Genomic DNA, 18,403 nt, shown 5'->3' with positions numbered 1-18,403 from the left:
TTTTCCATTCCTGAAATTTATTATTATTGTTACCTCTAATGGCCCCATTGTGAAAATCTTACCCTAAAAACATTCCTACAGCCAATACTATTTTTGTAGGGGTAAATTAATGAGACAGCAAATGCATTCTTCTTGGAGAAACAGCTGAAAGCCTGGATCTACTGATTCTGCTCTTCTGTTTCTATGACAGGACAATACCCCTTTGAGGTGATGTTTTTCAGATCACATGCTTGTAGAAATTGTTTGCTTTTAGCGATTATTTCTAAGAAAGATTCAAACTTCGATTATCGTGTATTTCCAAACCCTAGTAAGGAACTTTTTATTCTTTTAATAGTAAGAATTTTAACATCCCCTGTTACCATATCCTCCAAGATTTTAATTTCCTAATGCTATAATGTCAAGTTATTGATAGTTTAAAACTCTTCTTTCCTATAGTTTATGATTGCTAAAGAGGGGTTTCTGAGACTGAACGCTGTGAGACGACAAAACAAGGGAAATTAAAATTATTCTTCAACTGTATATTTTTTATGGCTCAGTTCTCCAACTTTGAGGCTAGAAATAAATGTGGATATGGGAGACAACTTAGGAAAATATTCTTGGAGACTGCTGTGGAGTTTCTAAGAATATTTCACTGGTTTTTAGCTATAAGGAAAAGAATAATGTGTTATTTAATTTGATTTTAAATGTAGCATTGTTTTAAGTAATAAATGACATTCCAGAAGACTGAAAATAAGCTTGAAGTTGACTCAAAAGTCAATGCTAAGAATGGGATCCATGATCATTGATGACTGCTGGCATTTCTATGGAAATAGAGAATTATTTTATTTTACTTGTCTTTACAATTATTTTTGGAATTTATGTTGTTTTACTTATAAGAATATAAATGTTAACATGTGTGAAAATCCATTGTGATATGCATACAGTATAATTATTTCAAATGCTCTTTCTTCCTTAAGCTGGTAGGAAAAAAGTAAAGCATCCTTCAGGGTCATATTTTTAGCCATGTAATAGGAAAACTCTCATTTAAAATTTCTGTCCTGGTAAGTAACCTCTAGTACTTAGTATTCGTAAATATTAAAATATGTGCTAATTTGAAAAACACCTAATATATATATTGATGAAGGCCTGTATGTCATGGTAGGTAACTACTATTCTCTACAATAAAAATGTCACTTGCCTTTAAAAATAGAACACAAGGCTCACCGGATGGATGACTGGGAAGAGTGTGGAAAATGCTCTATTCTAGTTTTCTTAAGCTACGTAGAACTTGTACATTGGTAACAGATTACATAACAGGCTTAAAGATAAAATTCTTGCTCATCTTGATGTCTCATCTTAGAGTTAATTAAAATATCTCAGATTTGCTTCAAAATAATGAGGGAGTGCAGTATATAAACAAAGATGACCTGTGTTGATCACTTTTTCAGTTGGGTGATGGGTATATAAAGATTGAATAATAATGCTCCCTACTTTTGTATAAGTTTGAAATTTTCCATAATAAATTTCTTGAAAACACTAAGTATATAGGCATCCGCTGTAATACTATGGCAAAGCTAAAATTTAGGGATATTATATAACTGCATTTTCGAAGAGCAATATATATATTCTGTATAAATATTCTGGAGATAAACTGGATTCAAGACGAAAATGTCAGACTGCGGTTCCACGTAGGGCCTCTGGGCGCCGCTGTCGGCCAGTGCAGGGCAAGCGCTGACGCCCGGGATACCTAAGCCTCTAGCCTGGGATTTCCTGCGCAGCCAACACAGAAAGAAGGAAACATTCACACGCTGAGGCTCTCGGCTGCGCACACTGACCAGCATACAAGGATTCCCAATTCCGCCTGTCCTGGGCCGAATGCTCTTCCAGTGAGGCCGTAAATTGCAGTTTCTTCGGCTTTCCAGAAAGACTGGGACCGAGCGAGAACTGGAGCGCGCAATGGGAGGGAGCTGCGCGCGGAGGCGCCCGGCCGGCCCGCGGCAGGTACTGTTTCCCTTCCTGCTGCCTTTGTTCTACCCCGCGCTCTCCGAACCGATCCGCTACTCGATTCCTGAGGAGCTGGCCAAGGGCTCGGTAGTCGGGAACCTCGCCAAGGATCTAGGGCTCAGTGTCCTGGATGTGTCGGCTCGGAAGCTGCGAGTTAGCGCAGAGAAGCTGCTTTTCAGCGTAGACGCGGAGAGCGGGGAGCTACTTGTGAAGGACCGAATAGACCGTGAGCAGATGTGCAAAGAGAGAAGAAGATGTGAATTGCAGTTGGAAGCTGTGGTGGAAAATCCTTTAAATATCTTTCATATCGTTGTGGTTGTTGAGGATATTAATGACCATGCCCCTCAATTTGATAAAAAGGAAATACATTTAGAAATTTTTGAGTCTGCATCCCTAGGTGCACGACTATCCCTTGACCCTGCCACTGACCCTGATATAAACATGAACTCGATTAAAGATTATCAGATAAATTCTAACCCTTATTTCTCATTAATGGTTAGAGTTAATTCCGATGGTGGCAAATATCCAGAGTTATCTTTGGAGAAACCTCTAGACCGGGAAGAGAAGCGGTTTCATCACTTGATATTGACTGCCTTGGACGGAGGGGACCCGCCACGAAGTGCCACTGCTCAAATAGAAATCTTTGTCAAGGACACCAATGATAACTCGCCAGTGTTCAGCAAAGACGAATATAGAATCAGTGTTAGTGAAAATCTGCTCCCTGGGTCCTCCGTGTTGCAGGTGACAGCCACTGACCAGGACGAGGGTGTCAATGCCGAAATAAACTACTACTTCAGGAGCACCGCTCAGAGTACAAGACACATGTTCTCATTGGATGAGAAAACAGGTATGATTAAGAATAACCAGTCATTGGATTTTGAGGATATAGAAAGATACACTATGGAAGTGGAAGCAAAGGATGGAGGTGGTCTCTCGACCCAATGTAAAGTAATCATAGAAATCCTAGACGAAAACGACAACAGCCCAGAAATAATCATCACTTCTCTCTCTGATGAGATTTTGGAGGATTCTCTTCCAGGAATGGTTGTTGCCATCTTCAAAACACGGGATCGGGATTTTGGAGAAAATGGAGAAGTCAAGTGTAATGTAGGAAGAGGGGTTCCTTTCAAGATTTCTTCTTCTAATAATAATTACTACAAGCTGGTAACAGATGGATTCTTGGACCGAGAGCAGACTCCAGAGTACAACATCACCATCACAGCCACTGACAGGGGCAAGCCGCCCCTCTCCTCCAGCACTACCATCACTCTGCACATCGCCGACATAAACGACAACGCGCCAATTTTCCACCAAGCCAACTACGTGGTCCACGTGGCTGAGAACAACCCGCCCGGCGCCTCCATCGCCCAAGTCAGCGCCTCAGATCCCGACCTGGGACCCAACGGCCGCGTCTCCTACTCCATCGTGGCCAGCGACCTGGAGCCGCGGGCGCTGTCGTCCTACGTGTCGGTGAGCGCGCAGAGCGGGGTGGTGTTCGCGCAGCGCTCCTTCGACCACGAGCAGCTGCGCGCCTTCGAGCTGACGCTGCAGGCCCGCGACCAGGGCTCGCCCGCGCTCAGCGCCAACGCGAGCCTGCGCGTGCTGGTGGGCGACCGCAACGACAACGCGCCAAGGGTGCTGTACCCGGCGCTGGGGCCCGACGGCTCGGCGCTCTTCGACACGGTGCCGCGCGCCGCGCAGCCCGGCTACCTGGTCACCAAGGTGGTGGCGGTGGACGCCGACTCGGGACACAACGCCTGGCTGTCCTACCACGTGCTGCAGGCCAGCGAGCCCGGACTCTTCAGCCTGGGGCTGCGCACGGGCGAGGTGCGCACGGCGCGTGCTTTGGGCGACAGGGACGCGGCCCGCCAGCGCCTGCTGGTCGCCGTGCGGGACGGGGGACAGCCGCCCCTCTCGGCCACCGCCACGCTGCTCCTGGTCTTCGCAGACAGCCTACAAGAGGCGCTGCCGGACCTCGGCGACCATCCTGCACCCTCTGAGCCCCAGGCTGAGCTGCAGTTTTACCTGGTGGTGGCCTTGGCCTTGATCTCTGTGCTCTTCCTGCTCGCGGTGATTCTGGCCATTGCCCTGCGCCTGCGACGCTCCTCCAGCCCCGCCACCTGGGGCTGCTTTCAGCCTGGTCTCTGTGTCAAGTCTGGACCTGTGGTTCCCCCCAACTACAGCGAAGGGACTTTACCTTATTCCTACAATTTGTGCGTTGCCCATACTGGAAAGACAGAGTTTAATTTCCTGAAATGCAGTGAGCCCTTGAATTCCACTCAAGACATAGTTTGCGGTGATTCTCCAGGGGCCTTAATTCCACTTCAGAGTGGGAATGCTTTAACTCCACATCCTGAGACTATACCACCGGTGAGTTTCATTTTTTGTGTCTTCTGTAATACTCTACTAGTTTCTCATATTTCAGGCATACTTCATTTTTATATTTAGAATCATATTTAGAAAATCCATAACTACCGTCTTTTCTTCTCAATGTTCGTTTTTCACTGATTATATTTTTCAAGATTTACGTGGTTCATAGGTTGCTCTATAATTCAGAAAAAAAATGTCACTAAATTAGAGGTATCTTTTCAAGCTCAGATTAGCAACACAGAGGCAGGGATCTTGGCTTCTTACCAAATACATAAATAAATAATTTCCTATCTACTCAAATGTGCTAAGATTTAAGATGAATTTTCCATATCCTAGTTATATATATATATTTAATACTATTCAGGCACTCATTAAATATCAAAGCAGGTGCTCCTTTCAAAGAAATGTTTAGTGCAAATAACCTTTTAGGTGCATTTAGGTATATGTCTTCGTTTATTTTAATAATTTTTTAAACTGTAAGCATTTGAGGGGGAATAAGGAGCAGATCCCTGAAATTATATGCAAAGTTATAGATGTTTGCATTTTTCTTGGGAGAGGAGTCAAAACTTTGTTTCCATTGCCAAGTTTTCTGTGGTCTCCAAAACTTAAAACTAACTACCGTAGACGAATTGTTTTCCTCCAACTTTTGGTCCTTCTGGTTCTCTTTTATATTTACAGTACTTACCTTTTCTTGATGCTCAAATGTACTCTTTCCCAATCGTTTTTCCTCTACACTGCAAGATAAAGAATTTCCAAGAAAGTACATGAAGTGCTATTGCCTTTTGCTCTCTGATTCTCTTATATAAAATCTTTGAAGACAAAAAGGTAAAATCTTTGAAGAATTCCATACTTGGGGGCATAGTGACATAAACACTTCTGAACAACCTGCTTTCTGTATGAAAGTGAACCTCTCAGGGCGGGCCTGTGGCATAGTGGTTAAGCTTGGTGCATTTCCATTTCGGTCTCCTGGGTTTGCGCCTTTGATCCCAGATCCTGGGCGGGGACTTACACCACTGTCAGCCACTCTGTGGTGGTGACCCACATATAAAGAAGAGGAAAATTTGCATCAGATGTTAGCTCAGGCCTAATCTTCCTCAGGGAAAAAGAAAAAGAAGTGAACCTCTTAAACCCCTCACCTTTGAGGAGAGAACTGATGCTGGGTTGATGGGCACATGCCATTGAAGATGTGTGAACCATTTTACCTTGGGCTTCCATACAAAATGCCTAAGAGGAGAGATTATCTTTATTGGAATCAATGTCCTGATGAAAACACGTCATCTGACATAAACACTTATTTTTTTAAAAAACTACATGATTATATCTGTCTTTGTTTTTTAAAATTGTAGCACTTGAAATTCTTGTACATATTTCTCTTCTGATTACAACACAGACAAGTTTCTTTTAGTTTGTGGTTACCTGTTCAATTCACTTAAATTGGTCAAATTAACTTCAAATAATATGCCTCTAATAATAAATATTTTCAAGGAAACATTCATTGAGGTTCAATAAAATTATTTTAGAAAAGAATATTTTGAAACCTTTTACACAATTTTATTCCTAAACAAATTTAATTAATTTGTTAATTAAATCTAAAAAGAGATTTTAAGTGAATTATAAGGGGTATAACTCAGTCTCTATATGAATGTCTACTAAACATAATGGGCCATTTAAATCACAATTGCACATAAAGTTGTAAGACTTTTATGCGTTATACCTAGAAGCTCATAGGAAATAAAATAAGCGTCACTTACCTTTTAAAGTGGGTACATTTCTATTGAGAAAACAAATGTTGCAAATATATATTTAAGCGACTATTTCCATTTAATATTTTATAGTACTTTCATTCCACTTTATCCCATCCAGTAAGAAACCTACAAATAGTAGTTTATTTAAGGATATCAGCCGAGAAAACAAAGAAATAATGTAAAATAAAATAAAATATCCAACGAAGAGTAGCGTTTGATTTCTATTGCACACGTACTGGATGCAGTAACTTCTTAGGACTCTGAGCGCCGCTGTTCACCTACGAGGAAAAAGGAGACCCCGCTCAATTCGGATTCTCAGGGCTCCAACTACACAAAGCGCCACAGTTCCCACAAACCAGCAACGAGGCTGCAGCGAAACTCACTCCAGAATTTAAGGAGCGCAGTTTACAGAGACTCCCTGCAGCCAGAGAAAGAAAAGGGAACCGGTCAAAACACAGAAGGTGTCAGTGAGGACTTTGCCAGAATTCCGTAACCAGACAACAATGGCCGCTCAAAGGAATCGCTCCGACCGCAGCGCGCTGGTCCTGCTCTGCCTTTTCCTCGGTATGCCACGGGAGGTTGAAGCCCGGCAGATCCGCTACTCGGTGCCTGAGGAGCTAGAGAAGGGCTCTTTCGTGGGCAACATCTCCAAGGACCTGGGTCTGGAGCCCCGGGAGCTGGCGGAGCGCGGAGTCCGCATCGTCTCCAGAGGTAGGACGCAGCTATTCGCTCTGAACTCGCGAAGCGGCAGCTTGGTCACTGCGGGCAGGATAGACCGGGAGGAGCTCTGCGCTCAGAGCTCGCGGTGCCTGGTGAATTTTAACATTCTTGTGGAAGATAGGGTGAAACTTTTCGGGATAGAAGTAGAAGTAACTGATATCAACGATAATGCTCCAAAATTCCAAGCAGAAAATCTAGACGTAAAAATTAATGAAAATGTCGCCCCAGGAATGCGTTTTCCTCTCCCGGAAGCTGTTGATCCGGATGTGGGCGTGAACTCTTTACAGAGCTACCAGCTCAGCCCCAATAAGCACTTCACCCTAGCAATTCAGAGCCGTGCCAATGGCGTCAAGTACCCGGAGTTGGTGCTGGAGCGCGCCCTGGATCGCGAGGAAGAGGCGCTGCACCACCTGGTCCTCACTGCCTCCGACGGGGGTGACCCTCTCCGATCTGGCACTGTTCTCATCATTGTGACTGTCTTCGATACAAATGACAATGCACCGGTCTTCACCTTGCCCGAATACCGAGTGAGTGTTCCGGAGAACTTGCCTGTGGGCACACAGCTGCTGACAGTCACTGCCACCGACAGAGATGAAGGAGCCAATGGAGAAGTAACATATTCATTCCGAAAATTACCTGATACACAATTGTTGAAATTCCAACTAAACAAAAATACTGGGGAAATAAAAATATCAGAAAATCTAGATTATGAAGAAACAGGTTTCTATGAAATAGAAATACAAGCGGAAGATGGAGGAGCGTATCTTGCAACTGCTAAAGTGTTGATTACAGTAGAAGATGTAAATGACAACAGTCCAGAGGTGACCATCACGTCTCTGTTTAGTCCCCTGATGGAAGATTCACCTTTGGGAACTGTTATAGCCCTTTTAAACGTGCATGATTTAGACTCTGGGCAGAATGGACAGGTCACCTGTTCCATATCGGGGAATCTACCATTTAAGTTAGAAAAGTCCATTGATAGTTATTATAGGTTGGTGACATACAGAGCCCTTGACAGGGAACAGGTATCCTCTTACAACATCACAGTAACAGCCACAGATGGAGGGAGTCCACCTCTATCAACAGGAATTCACTTCACCCTGCAAGTGGCAGATATCAATGACAACCCACCCACATTCTCTGACATCTCCTACTTTACCTATATCCCAGAGAACAACCCCCGAGGTGCCTCTGTCTTCTCAGTGACTGCACTAGACCCAGACAGCAAAGAAAATGCTCGCGTTATTTACTCTCTAGCTGAAGACACTATCCAGGGGGCACCTCTATCTTCCTACATCTCCATCAACTCTGAAACAGGAGTCCTGTATGCGCTGCAGTCCTTCGACTACGAGCAATTTCGTGATCTGCAGATGCAGGTGACTGCCACCGACAGTGGGGATCCACCACTCAGCAGCAACGTGTCACTAAGCCTGTTCATACTGGACCAAAATGACAACGCACCTGAGATCCTGTACCCCTCCCTCCCCACTGATGGTTCCACTGGCATTGAGCTGGCACCCCGCTCTGCAGAGCCCGGATATCTAGTGACCAAAGTGGTGGCAGTGGACAGAGACTCAGGCCAGAACGCCTGGCTGTCCTACCGCCTGCTCAAGGCCAGTGAGCCAGGGCTCTTCACCGTGGGGCTGCACACGGGCGAGGTGCGCACGGCGCGGGCACTGCTGGACAGAGACGCACTCAAGCAGAGCCTGGTGGTGGCCGTCCAGGACCATGGCCAGCCCCCTCTCTCGGCCACCGTCACGCTCACCGTGGCTGTGGCCGACAGCATCCCAGACATCCTGGCTGATCTGGGCAGTCTAGAGGTCCGGCACGACTCGGACGCTTCAGAACTCACCTTGTACTTGGTGGTGGCGATAGCTGCGGTCTCCTGCGTCTTCCTCGCTTTTGTCATTGTGCTGCTGGCGCTCAGACTGCGGCGCTGGCACAGGTCCCGCCTCCTCCAGGCTTCAGGAGGCGGGTTGGTGGGCGTGTCCGCCTCGCACTTCGTGGGCGTGGATGGGGTGCGCGCTTTCCTGCAGACCTATTCCCACGAGGTCTCCCTCACCGCGGACTCGCGGAAGAGTCACCTGATCTTCCCCCAGCCCAACTACGCGGACACGCTTCTCAGCCAGGAGAGCTGTGAGAAAAAGGATCCTTTGTCTTTGTTAGATGATTCGAAGTTTCCTATAGAAGATACCCCTTTGGTTCCAGTGAGTTCTATTTTTACTCTTTTACTTTCCTTTAAAAAATTATCATTGGTTTTACTTTTAGGTTTCCAGCATGATGATGGAAAATTTCTATATTTTTTTCACTTTTCTCTGTTTCAACGACCTTTGCTTCTTGCTAAAACATTCAAGAGTAGAACTTGATGGTTATTAAGGCTGATATGGTTACTTTCTCGTAAATAGTCACCTAATCCCAGTGAAGGCCTGTTGTCATAAGGCTGTTATGATTAGCTTTGCAGAGCCTTATATTTTATAGTTGTTGAATACACTGCTGACAATTCCTAAGAGAGGACTTCCGTACAGAAGTGTCTGTCAATATGTGCGCTTGCCCTATTGGCCACATACTGAAACCCTAGTCCCTCAGACAACCCTACCTCCTGTTTTGAAGGCAGGTCTGTTAAGAACAGGTAAACGTCAGAAACAAATGCATTAGCTTCACTGGAAACACAACCCAAGCGCAAAGCCAGTGTTCAGTGTTGTTCTTCCCAAGGAGAAGGACAATACACTCTGTGGCTATATTTTTCAAACTAGACCTTGGAGTGACAGTTACAGTTGAATACTTCCTAGAGAGATTTAAATTTTTCATTAATATTCTATCAACAATTCATAACAATGTGTGCTTAATTTTTTGTAAGTGTAATCATACCTGGTAACACTGTAGCATCCTTTCTGCCTGTGATTCTAGTTTCATACTGTTATGTGGGAGACAAAGCATTTTAATTTGACTTTCTTTGCTCAATAGGGATTCCACAGAGCCTATAGAAGGTTATATTAAGCGAATTTTGGGTTCTGCTCTCTCTGTATTTTTTGTTAAGTTATCCAGTCTTTAAGGCTTAAAAACATATAGACTGAGGAGACAGATTTGAACATGTTTCCAAGAACAGGAGCAAGGGATGTGGCCAAGGGTATTTTCAGTGGCTCCTTAATGTAGAGAAAGGAAGACCCACCTGAAATTCTGCAATTAAGAGTCAAAATAAACTTAAAGTCAGGAAAGAAATGTCATTTCTGCAGGGGATCTGAATATAAGCAGAGAAATACACAAAATTATTCTAAACGATGATCTGTGGAGTTACTGATGAGCCCATTTAGTGAGGATAGTGATTTATTTGGTTTGATTTATTACTTTTAATTTACTACTAATATTCTTCTAAACTACTATGGTAGTTTAAAGTCAAAGAGTGACCTAATGTGTCTCAAAAATACTTATGAGACCATGACTATTTTCATGTCATTCAACATTTGTTCAATGATAGGTCTGTGGAAGGAGAGCACACCCTTTAGGGTCATAGTTATTAACTTTTAGATCATTGAAACTGTCATTTTAAATTCCTGTGCATGAGCATCAAAATTACTATGCATCCATCTTAAGTCTAGTATTTTGAAAAATACGGGTTTTTAAAAAAAACTACTCTTTTGACACAGTAGCTATTGTAAGCAAATGTTTTTAAATATAATTATTTAAAAGCAGTAAAGGACACCCTGGATGATTGTAATGAATATGGCAATGGTTGCATTCCAGTTCCTAAAAATGGGGGGGATGGATTAATACCGTCTAGCCAAATATAAGCTAGGATTGAAGACAAAAAGGTTTTTTGCTTACCTCCAATACTTCCCTTCGTGGACAACTACTCTTAAAAGGAACAACAGCGACTGCTACTGAATGGAAGAACTGGGTAGCAGTGTGCCATGGGATAGCAGACATACTTTTCACTGTAAATTCCTAGGTGCCTTTTTCAATTTAAAGAAATAATTTTATCTACTCAAAACCTACATAAATTTTTAACATATAAAAACATATGATCTTTTTGACCATTTGAAAAATACGTTTCATGATGAAAACAGAATCGCTGACGAATAAGATTCAAATATTTTAGCTGTTTCTTGCATTTAAAGAAAAAGATTTCTGAAATAGAAAAACCAGGTTGCGGTTCCACACGGGGCCTCTGGGCGCCGCTGTCGGCCAGTGCAGGGCAAGCGCTGACGCCCAGGATTGCTGAGCCTCTAGCCTGGGATTTCCTGCGCAGCCAACACAGAGAAGGAAACCCGCTTACACACTGAGGCTCCTGGCGCCCCAGACTCTCCCCAGCACACACAGATTCCCAGCCCCAAGACTGGGAGCTCCGCCTGTCCTGGGCCGAATGCTTCCAGTGCAATAGTGTGCACTTTCTCCAACTGGAAAGACTGGGACCCAGCGAGAACTGGAGCGCGCAATGGGAGGGAGCTGCGCGCGGAGGCGCCCGGCCGGCCCGCGGCAGGTACTGTTTCCCTTCCTGCTGCCTTTGTTCTACCCCGCGCTCTCCGAACCGATCCGCTACTCGATTCCTGAGGAGCTGGCCAAGGGCTCGGTGGTCGGGAACCTCGCCAAGGATCTAGGACTCAGTGTCCTGGATGTGTCGGCTCGGAAGCTGCGAGTTAGCGCAGAGAAGCTGCTTTTCAGCGTAGACCCGGAGAGCGGGGAGCTACTTGTGAAGGACCGAATAGACCGTGAGCAGATATGCAAAGAGAGAAGAAGATGTGAATTGCAGTTGGAAGCTGTGGTGGAAAATCCTTTAAATATCTTTCATATCGTTGTGGTTGTTGAGGATATTAATGACCACGCCCCTCAATTCCATAAAGATGAAATAAACTTAGAAATCAGTGAGTCTGTCAGCCCGGGGATGGGAACAATTCTTGAGTGTGCAAAAGATCCCGATATTAGTATGAATTCACTGAGCAAGTACCAACTAAGTCCTAACGAGTATTTCTCGTTGGTGGTGAAAGACAATCCCGATGGTGGCAAATATCCAGAACTGGTATTGAAGAAGACCCTGGACCGAGAAACGCAGAGCACTCATCACTTGGTGCTGACAGCCTTAGACAGCGGGGAACCGCCGCGAAGCGGCACCACTCAAATCCGAATCCTGGTGGTGGATGCCAACGATAACCCCCCAGTGTTCAGCCAAGACGTGTACAGGGTCAGCCTTCCGGAAGACGTGCCCCCAGGCAGCTCGGTGTTGAAGGTGAGTGCCACAGACCAAGACGAAGGCTTCAACGCGGAGATCACCTACTCATTCCTTGGTGTGACTGATAACGCCCAGCACGTGTTCTCTCTGGATCCCGCTACAGGAAACATTATAACTCACCAACCCTTGGATTTTGAAGAAGTAGAAAGATATACCATGGGTGTAGAAGCAAAGGACCGAGGATCCCTCTCTACACAGTGTAAAGTAATTATAGAAGTTCTAGACGAAAATGACAACCTCCCAGAAATAATCATCACTTCCCTCTCTGATCAGATTTTGGAGGATTCTCGTCCCGGAATGGTTGTGGCTCTCTTCAAAACACGGGACCGGGATTCCAGGGAAAATGGAGAAGTCACATGCAATTTAAGTAGAGATGTTCCATTTAAGATTCATTCTTCTTCTAATAATTACTACAAGCTTGTAACAGATGGGGCCCTGGACAGGGAGCAGACCCCAGAGTATAATGTGACAATCACAGCCACCGACAGGGGCAAGCCGCCCCTCTCCTCCAGCACTACCATCACCCTGCACGTCACCGACGTCAACGACAACGCGCCGGTTTTCCGACAGTCAGCCTACTTGGTCCACGTGCCAGAAAACAACCCGCCCGGCGCCTCCATCGCCCAAGTCAGCGCCTCAGATCCCGACCTGGGACCCAACGGCCGCGTCTCCTACTCCATCGTGGCCAGCGACCTGGAGCCGCGGGCGCTGTCGTCCTACGTGTCGGTGAGCGCGCAGAGCGGGGTGGTGTTCGCGCAGCGCTCCTTCGACCACGAGCAGCTGCGCGCCTTCGAGCTGACGCTGCAGGCCCGCGACCAGGGCTCGCCCGCGCTCAGCGCCAACGCGAGCCTGCGCGTGCTGGTGGGCGACCGCAACGACAACGCGCCAAGGGTGCTGTACCCGGCGCTGGGGCCCGACGGCTCGGCGCTCTTCGACACGGTGCCGCGCGCCGCGCAGCCCGGCTACCTGGTCACCAAGGTGGTGGCGGTGGACGCCGACTCGGGACACAACGCCTGGCTGTCCTACCACGTGCTGCAGGCCAGCGAGCCCGGACTCTTCAGCCTGGGGCTGCGCACGGGCGAGGTGCGCACGGCGCGTGCTTTGGGCGACAGGGACGCGGCCCGCCAGCGCCTGCTGGTCGCCGTGCGGGACGGGGGACAGCCGCCCCTCTCGGCCACCGCCACGCTGCTCCTGGTCTTCGCAGACAGCCTACAAGAGGCACTGCCGGACCTCGGCGACCATCCTGCACCCTCTGAGCCCCAGGCTGAGCTGCAGTTTTACCTGGTGGTGGCCTTGGCCTTGATCTCTGTGCTCTTCCTGCTCGCGGTGATTCTGGCCATTGCCCTGCGCCTGCGACGCTCCTCCAGCCCCGCCACTGGGGGCTGCTTTGGGTCTGTTCTCTGCTCCAAATCTGGACCCGAGATTCCCCCCAACTACAGTGAGGGAACGTTGCCCTATGCCTATAACTTGTGTGTGCCTGGGGATCAGACTAACCCAGAATTTAATTTTCTCACATCTGTCGATCATTGTCCAGCCACACAAGATATTCTCAACAAAGATAGCTCTTCAGTGCTGTTGGCTAGCATTTTAACTCCAAGTATCGAAGCAGATAAGAAGACTTTTAAACAAGTAAGTATCTAAAATAATGTTTTTTATATTCCAATATGCCAATACATCTCAATATAGAGGTTATCTCTAGAATCTAAAATATCTAGATTCAATCTCTTGATAAAGTTCCTAAAAATATATCTAGGTCAAATCTATGGGTATCACTAAGAGTAAAGTTCACAATGCTGCACTCCTACTATTCAAATGTATTTGAACCTAAAATACATAGAGAAATCTCAGGTGAAATTTTCATGAAATAGAATGCCTTCTAATTAAGGATATGGAATACAGTTAGATTTTCATATCGTGGGGTTTTAAATGACAAACCTAATGCCATCCAAATTTTCTCAAACATTTCATCTTTATTTTACTCAATAAAGAAACATTGGTAAGAATTATAGTCATGCATCCTATCTGATTATTTTGTTGGGACCATGCTAGTTCCCTATCCACAAATGCTGTTCCCCTCAGTCGGTAAAAATCAATAGGAACCAAATCTAACCTGTAAGTTTTTAGTGCCAGTAGTATGTGAAAGCTTTTTAAAAAATTAAGCAAGCTCTTTTAATAATTACTTTCATATGTGCTCTTGGTGAACCTTTAACATAGCATCGTATAACTCTTTATTATATGCAATTTTAAGCTTTACCAATACGTAAAGGTGTATTACACCATTCTTGAAGAGGTGAGTGTAATAATTTCTAAAATCAGCACATTAGTTGGATTTTTCTTACTCGGTGCAATAATAAGATTGGACTCCAGGCGCCGCTGTTCACCAATCAGGGAATGGGAAGCTGCGAGCTACAGAGTCCCTCCCTCCCCCGCCTCAACAACACAAAGAGTGAGATGGATACTCACAGATCCTCCTGATGCTGGAAACTTAAAGTACTTCCCTTCGCTCTGTAATATATTTTGGACGCAGTCGGCCCCGTACTTCGTAGATACACAAGCTGATTAAGAACAAAACGGCTCAAGAAATCACAGAATATAGGCTCAGCCACTGCCATGGCGAATCGGCTACTGCGCCTGGACCGCCGGGGGCTGGTCCTAGTGTACATTTTTCTGGGGACGCTGCGGGAGTCTGGGGCCAGGAAGATCCGATATTCGGTGCCCGAAGAGACAGACAAAGGCTTCTTCGTGGGCAATATTTCCAAGGATCTGGGGCTGGAGCCCTGGGAGCTGACGGAACGCCGAGTCCGCATTGTCTCCAGAGGAAAGACGCAGCTTTTCGCTCTGAGTCCGCGAAGTGGCAGCTTGATCACTGCGGGTAGGATAGACCGAGAGGAGCTCTGTGAGACACTATCCTCCTGCTTATTAAATATGGAGATACTTGTGGAAGATACTCTGAGGATTTACGGAGTGGAGGTGGAAATAATGGATATTAATGATAACGCCCCCAGCTTCCGGGAGGAGGAAGTAGAGATAAAAGTCAGTGAGCACGCAACTCCAGGATCACGATTTCCCCTTCCTAACGCTAGGGATCCGGATGTGGGAGTAAACTCCCTCCAGCGCTACCAGCTCAACTCTAATAGTTACTTTTCCTTGCAAGTGCGAGGCGGAACGGATGGGGCCAAGAATCCCGAGCTAGTGCTGGAGGGGAGCCTGGACCGGGAGAAACAGGCTGCTCATCACCTCCTCCTCACAGCCTTAGATGGAGGAGATCCCATTCGCCAGGGCGCTGTTCCCATTCGTGTGGTGGTCCTCGATGTAAATGACCATATCCCAAAGTTTACACAGTCTGTTTATCGAGTGAGTGTTCCCGAGAACCTCAGCTCTGGAACTCGGGTGCTCATGGTAAACGCAACTGATCCAGATGAAGGAATCAACGGGGAAGTGGTGTATTCATTCCGGAATATGGAAAGCAAAGCTTCTGAAATTTTCCAGTTGGATCCTCGAACTGGAGAAGTCTTAATACAGGGGTCTCTGGATTTTGAGAAATATAGGTTCTATGAGATGGAAATTCAAGGCCAAGATGGTGGAGGTCTCTCCACCAGTGCTAAGATGTTGATCACAATTGTGGACGTTAACGATAATGCTCCAGAAATAACTATCACATCTTCTACTAATTCAGTGCTGGAGAATTCTCCTCCAGGTACAGTAATTTCTCTTCTAAATGTGCAAGATCAAGACTCCGGAGAAAATGGTCAAGTCTCCTGTTTCATTCCTAACAATCTGCCTTTTAAATTAGAAAAGACCTATGAAAATTATTACAAGTTGATAACAAACAGCGAGCTGGACAGGGAGCAGGTCCAGAGCTACAATATAACGTTGACAGCCACAGATCATGGAAGTCCGCCCTTGTCTACAGAAACTCACATTTCACTGAATGTAGCGGATGACAATGATAACCCGCCCACTTTTGCTTACTCCTCTTACTCTGCCTACGTTCCTGAAAACAACCCCAGAGGAGCCTCCTTCTTCTCAGTGACTGCTGTGGACCGGGACAGTAGAGAGAACGCCCAGATCACTTACTCTCTGGTTGAGGATACCCTCCAGGGAGCACCTCTATCTTCCTATGTCTCCATCAACTCTGACACCGGAGTCCTGTATGCACTGAGCTCCTTTGACTATGAACAGTTCCGTGACCTGAAGCTGTGGGTGACAGCACTGGACAGCGGGAACCCACCACTCAGTAGCAACGTGTCACTGAGCATATTTGTGCTAGACCAGAATGACAATGCACCAGAGATCCTGTACCCCACCCTCCCCACCGATGGCTCCACAGGCGTGGAGCTGGCACCCCGTTCTGCAGAGCCCGGCTACCTGGTGACCAAAGTGGTGGCAGTGGACCAAGATTCTGGCCAGAATGCCTGGCTGTCCTACCTCCTGCTCAAGGCCAGTGAGCCAGGGCTTTTCACCGTGGGGCTGCACACGGGCGAGGTGCGCACGGCAAGGGCCCTTCTGGACAGAGATGCACTCAAGCAGAGCTTGGTGGTGGCCGTCCAGGACCACGGCCAGCCTCCACTCTCAGCCACTGTCACACTTACGGTAGCTGTGGCTGACAGCATCCCAGACATCCTGGCTGACCTGGACAGCCTCGAGTCTCCCGCCAATCCTGATGAATCTAGCCTCACACTCTACCTGGTGGTGGCAGTAGCCGCTGTCTCCTGCGTCTTCCTCGCCTTTGTCATTGTGCTGCTGGCGCTCAGACTGCGGCGCTGGCACACGTCTCGCCTGCTCCAGGCTTCAGGAGGCGGGTTGGTGGGCGTTCCCGCCTCGCACTTCGTGGGCGTGGATGGGGTGCGCGCTTTCCTGCAGACCTATTCCCACGAGGTCTCCCTCACTGCGGACTCGCGGAAGAGTCACCTGATCTTCCCCCAGCCCAACTACGCGGACACGCTCATCAGCCAGGAGAGCTGTGAGAAAAGCGAGCCACTCTTAATTGCTGAAGATTCAGCTACTGGTTTTGGCAAATGTGACCCTACGAGTAATCAGGTGAGATTTATTTCCTGCTTCCCAATTGCTGGTGTCTCTGCACAAGTCTTAAGTGGCTTTTTTCCCCTAAGCCTATTATAAAAACTGTTTCCGGGGGAGGGACATGTTCAGTTCATACAGAGCAATACATGTGAGTATCTGTACTTTACCTTTCGTGAAATTACCATCCTTTTTCAGAAAGCTTTTGTGAAAGTCATTTTTTCTTAGTCCTGGAATATTTCCTTTTGATTCCAAAGATCCAGTTCGGTTATCATGGCATGCTTTATAGTAAGTTGAATTTTAGTAATATTTTTCCATCATCAGTGTCTGTGGCTTTCCATGTCAACTGGTTATGATTCGAATTAATGATTCACAAACACTTTTTATTTATTTCCGTGCTTCAACTTCACATTGCCTCTGCTGATTTATAATTTTATGCTACCATTATTTGCTTTATTTCTAATATTCAAATTTGACCCTGTTGATTCAATAGCACCCTCTCTCTAGCTCTTTTCCTTGTCTATCTATATACATATACACACACGCACACACATACACATTTACACTTGTAGGCTTTTCTCTGAGCAGGAAACAATTCTATTTTGATTTTTGATGACTGGTAATATGTTTAGATCCTGTTGATTATTTCAACTTTGTCTCATTTATTTATTCCACCAAAATGGACATACTGACTGCCTTTTAATTACTAGACTCTCTTGGGAGAGGAAATGTAGAACACATTTTTTCCCTTAAGTTCTAGATATCTTTCTTATTTCTATAGCAATCCTATCTTCAAAATAATTGTTCTGAAGAAATCATTGAGTTGTCGAACTGGTATTATTACCTTTTATTCGTTTACTTGTACTTTAGTGTCTGTGTGTATATGTGTTGAAGTGTTTATTGTTTTGTTTTTGGGGTTTTTTGGTGAGGAAGGTTGGCCCTGGGCTAACATTTGTTGCCCATCCTCCTCATTTTGCTTGAGGAAGATTGTCCCTGAGCTAACATCTGTGCCAGTCCCCCTCTGTTTTGTTTTTGCAATGCTGCCACAGCATGGATTGATGAGCAGTATGTAGGTCCATGCCTGGGATCCAGGCCCGCAAACCCCAGGCCACCAAAGCGAGCACACGAACTTAACCACTATGCCCCCAAGCTGGCCCCTGTGTTGAAGGTTTCTTTTCATGCAGTAAATTCACTTACAGAAATCATTTTGATCTGGAATTTCTTAAAAAGTTATTTTCAAATCTGCTAAACATGCTTACTTTTTCCAGATTTATTCATATAGGTTAGTTTGTGTATATAAGAGATGGAGTAGATATGTAGACTTTATGAGACTGATTTAGCT

The 18,403-nt window shown here is 46.0% G+C and overlaps 1 protein-coding gene and 1 long non-coding RNA gene across 19 annotated transcripts in view; one reads left to right on the top strand and one right to left on the bottom strand.

The window, feature by feature from the left end:
- LOC100072198 (protocadherin gamma-C4) overlaps positions 1-18,403 on the top strand; it is a 172,282-nt gene that overhangs the window by 82,269 nt on the left and 71,610 nt on the right. Inside the window, exons 1-2 of one of the 18 annotated variants that reach the window (XM_070234066.1) lie at positions 9,073-13,671; positions 14,398-17,076. The exons of 13 other annotated variants lie outside the window; for them this stretch is intronic. In XM_070234066.1, coding sequence (XP_070090167.1) covers positions 11,251-13,671; positions 14,398-14,517 — 2,541 coding nt within the window. In that variant the 5' untranslated portion in view covers positions 9,073-11,250 and the 3' untranslated portion in view covers positions 14,518-17,076. Of the gene's footprint in view, positions 1-46; positions 4,354-6,367; positions 9,026-9,072; positions 13,672-14,397; positions 17,083-18,403 lie in introns of those variants that run through there. 4 more of the 18 variants (XM_070234063.1, XM_070234054.1, XM_023617528.2 and 1 more) reach the window with 4 other exon arrangements.
- On the bottom strand, positions 798-6,618 carry LOC138917470 (uncharacterized). Its single transcript, XR_011425543.1, has 5 exons — positions 6,482-6,618; positions 6,105-6,376; positions 5,490-5,577; positions 5,039-5,378; positions 798-4,528 (listed from the first exon to the last, which is right to left on the bottom strand). It is a non-coding gene; the product is annotated as an uncharacterized lncRNA (long non-coding RNA).

The sequence above is a fragment of the Equus caballus genome, chromosome 14 (genome assembly GCF_041296265.1).
Source record: "Equus caballus isolate H_3958 breed thoroughbred chromosome 14, TB-T2T, whole genome shotgun sequence".
In the NCBI taxonomy this organism is placed as follows: Eukaryota; Metazoa; Chordata; class Mammalia; order Perissodactyla; family Equidae; genus Equus; species Equus caballus.
Note: the sequence above shows the minus strand (reverse complement) of the source record. Positions and strands in the feature narration are given on the sequence as shown.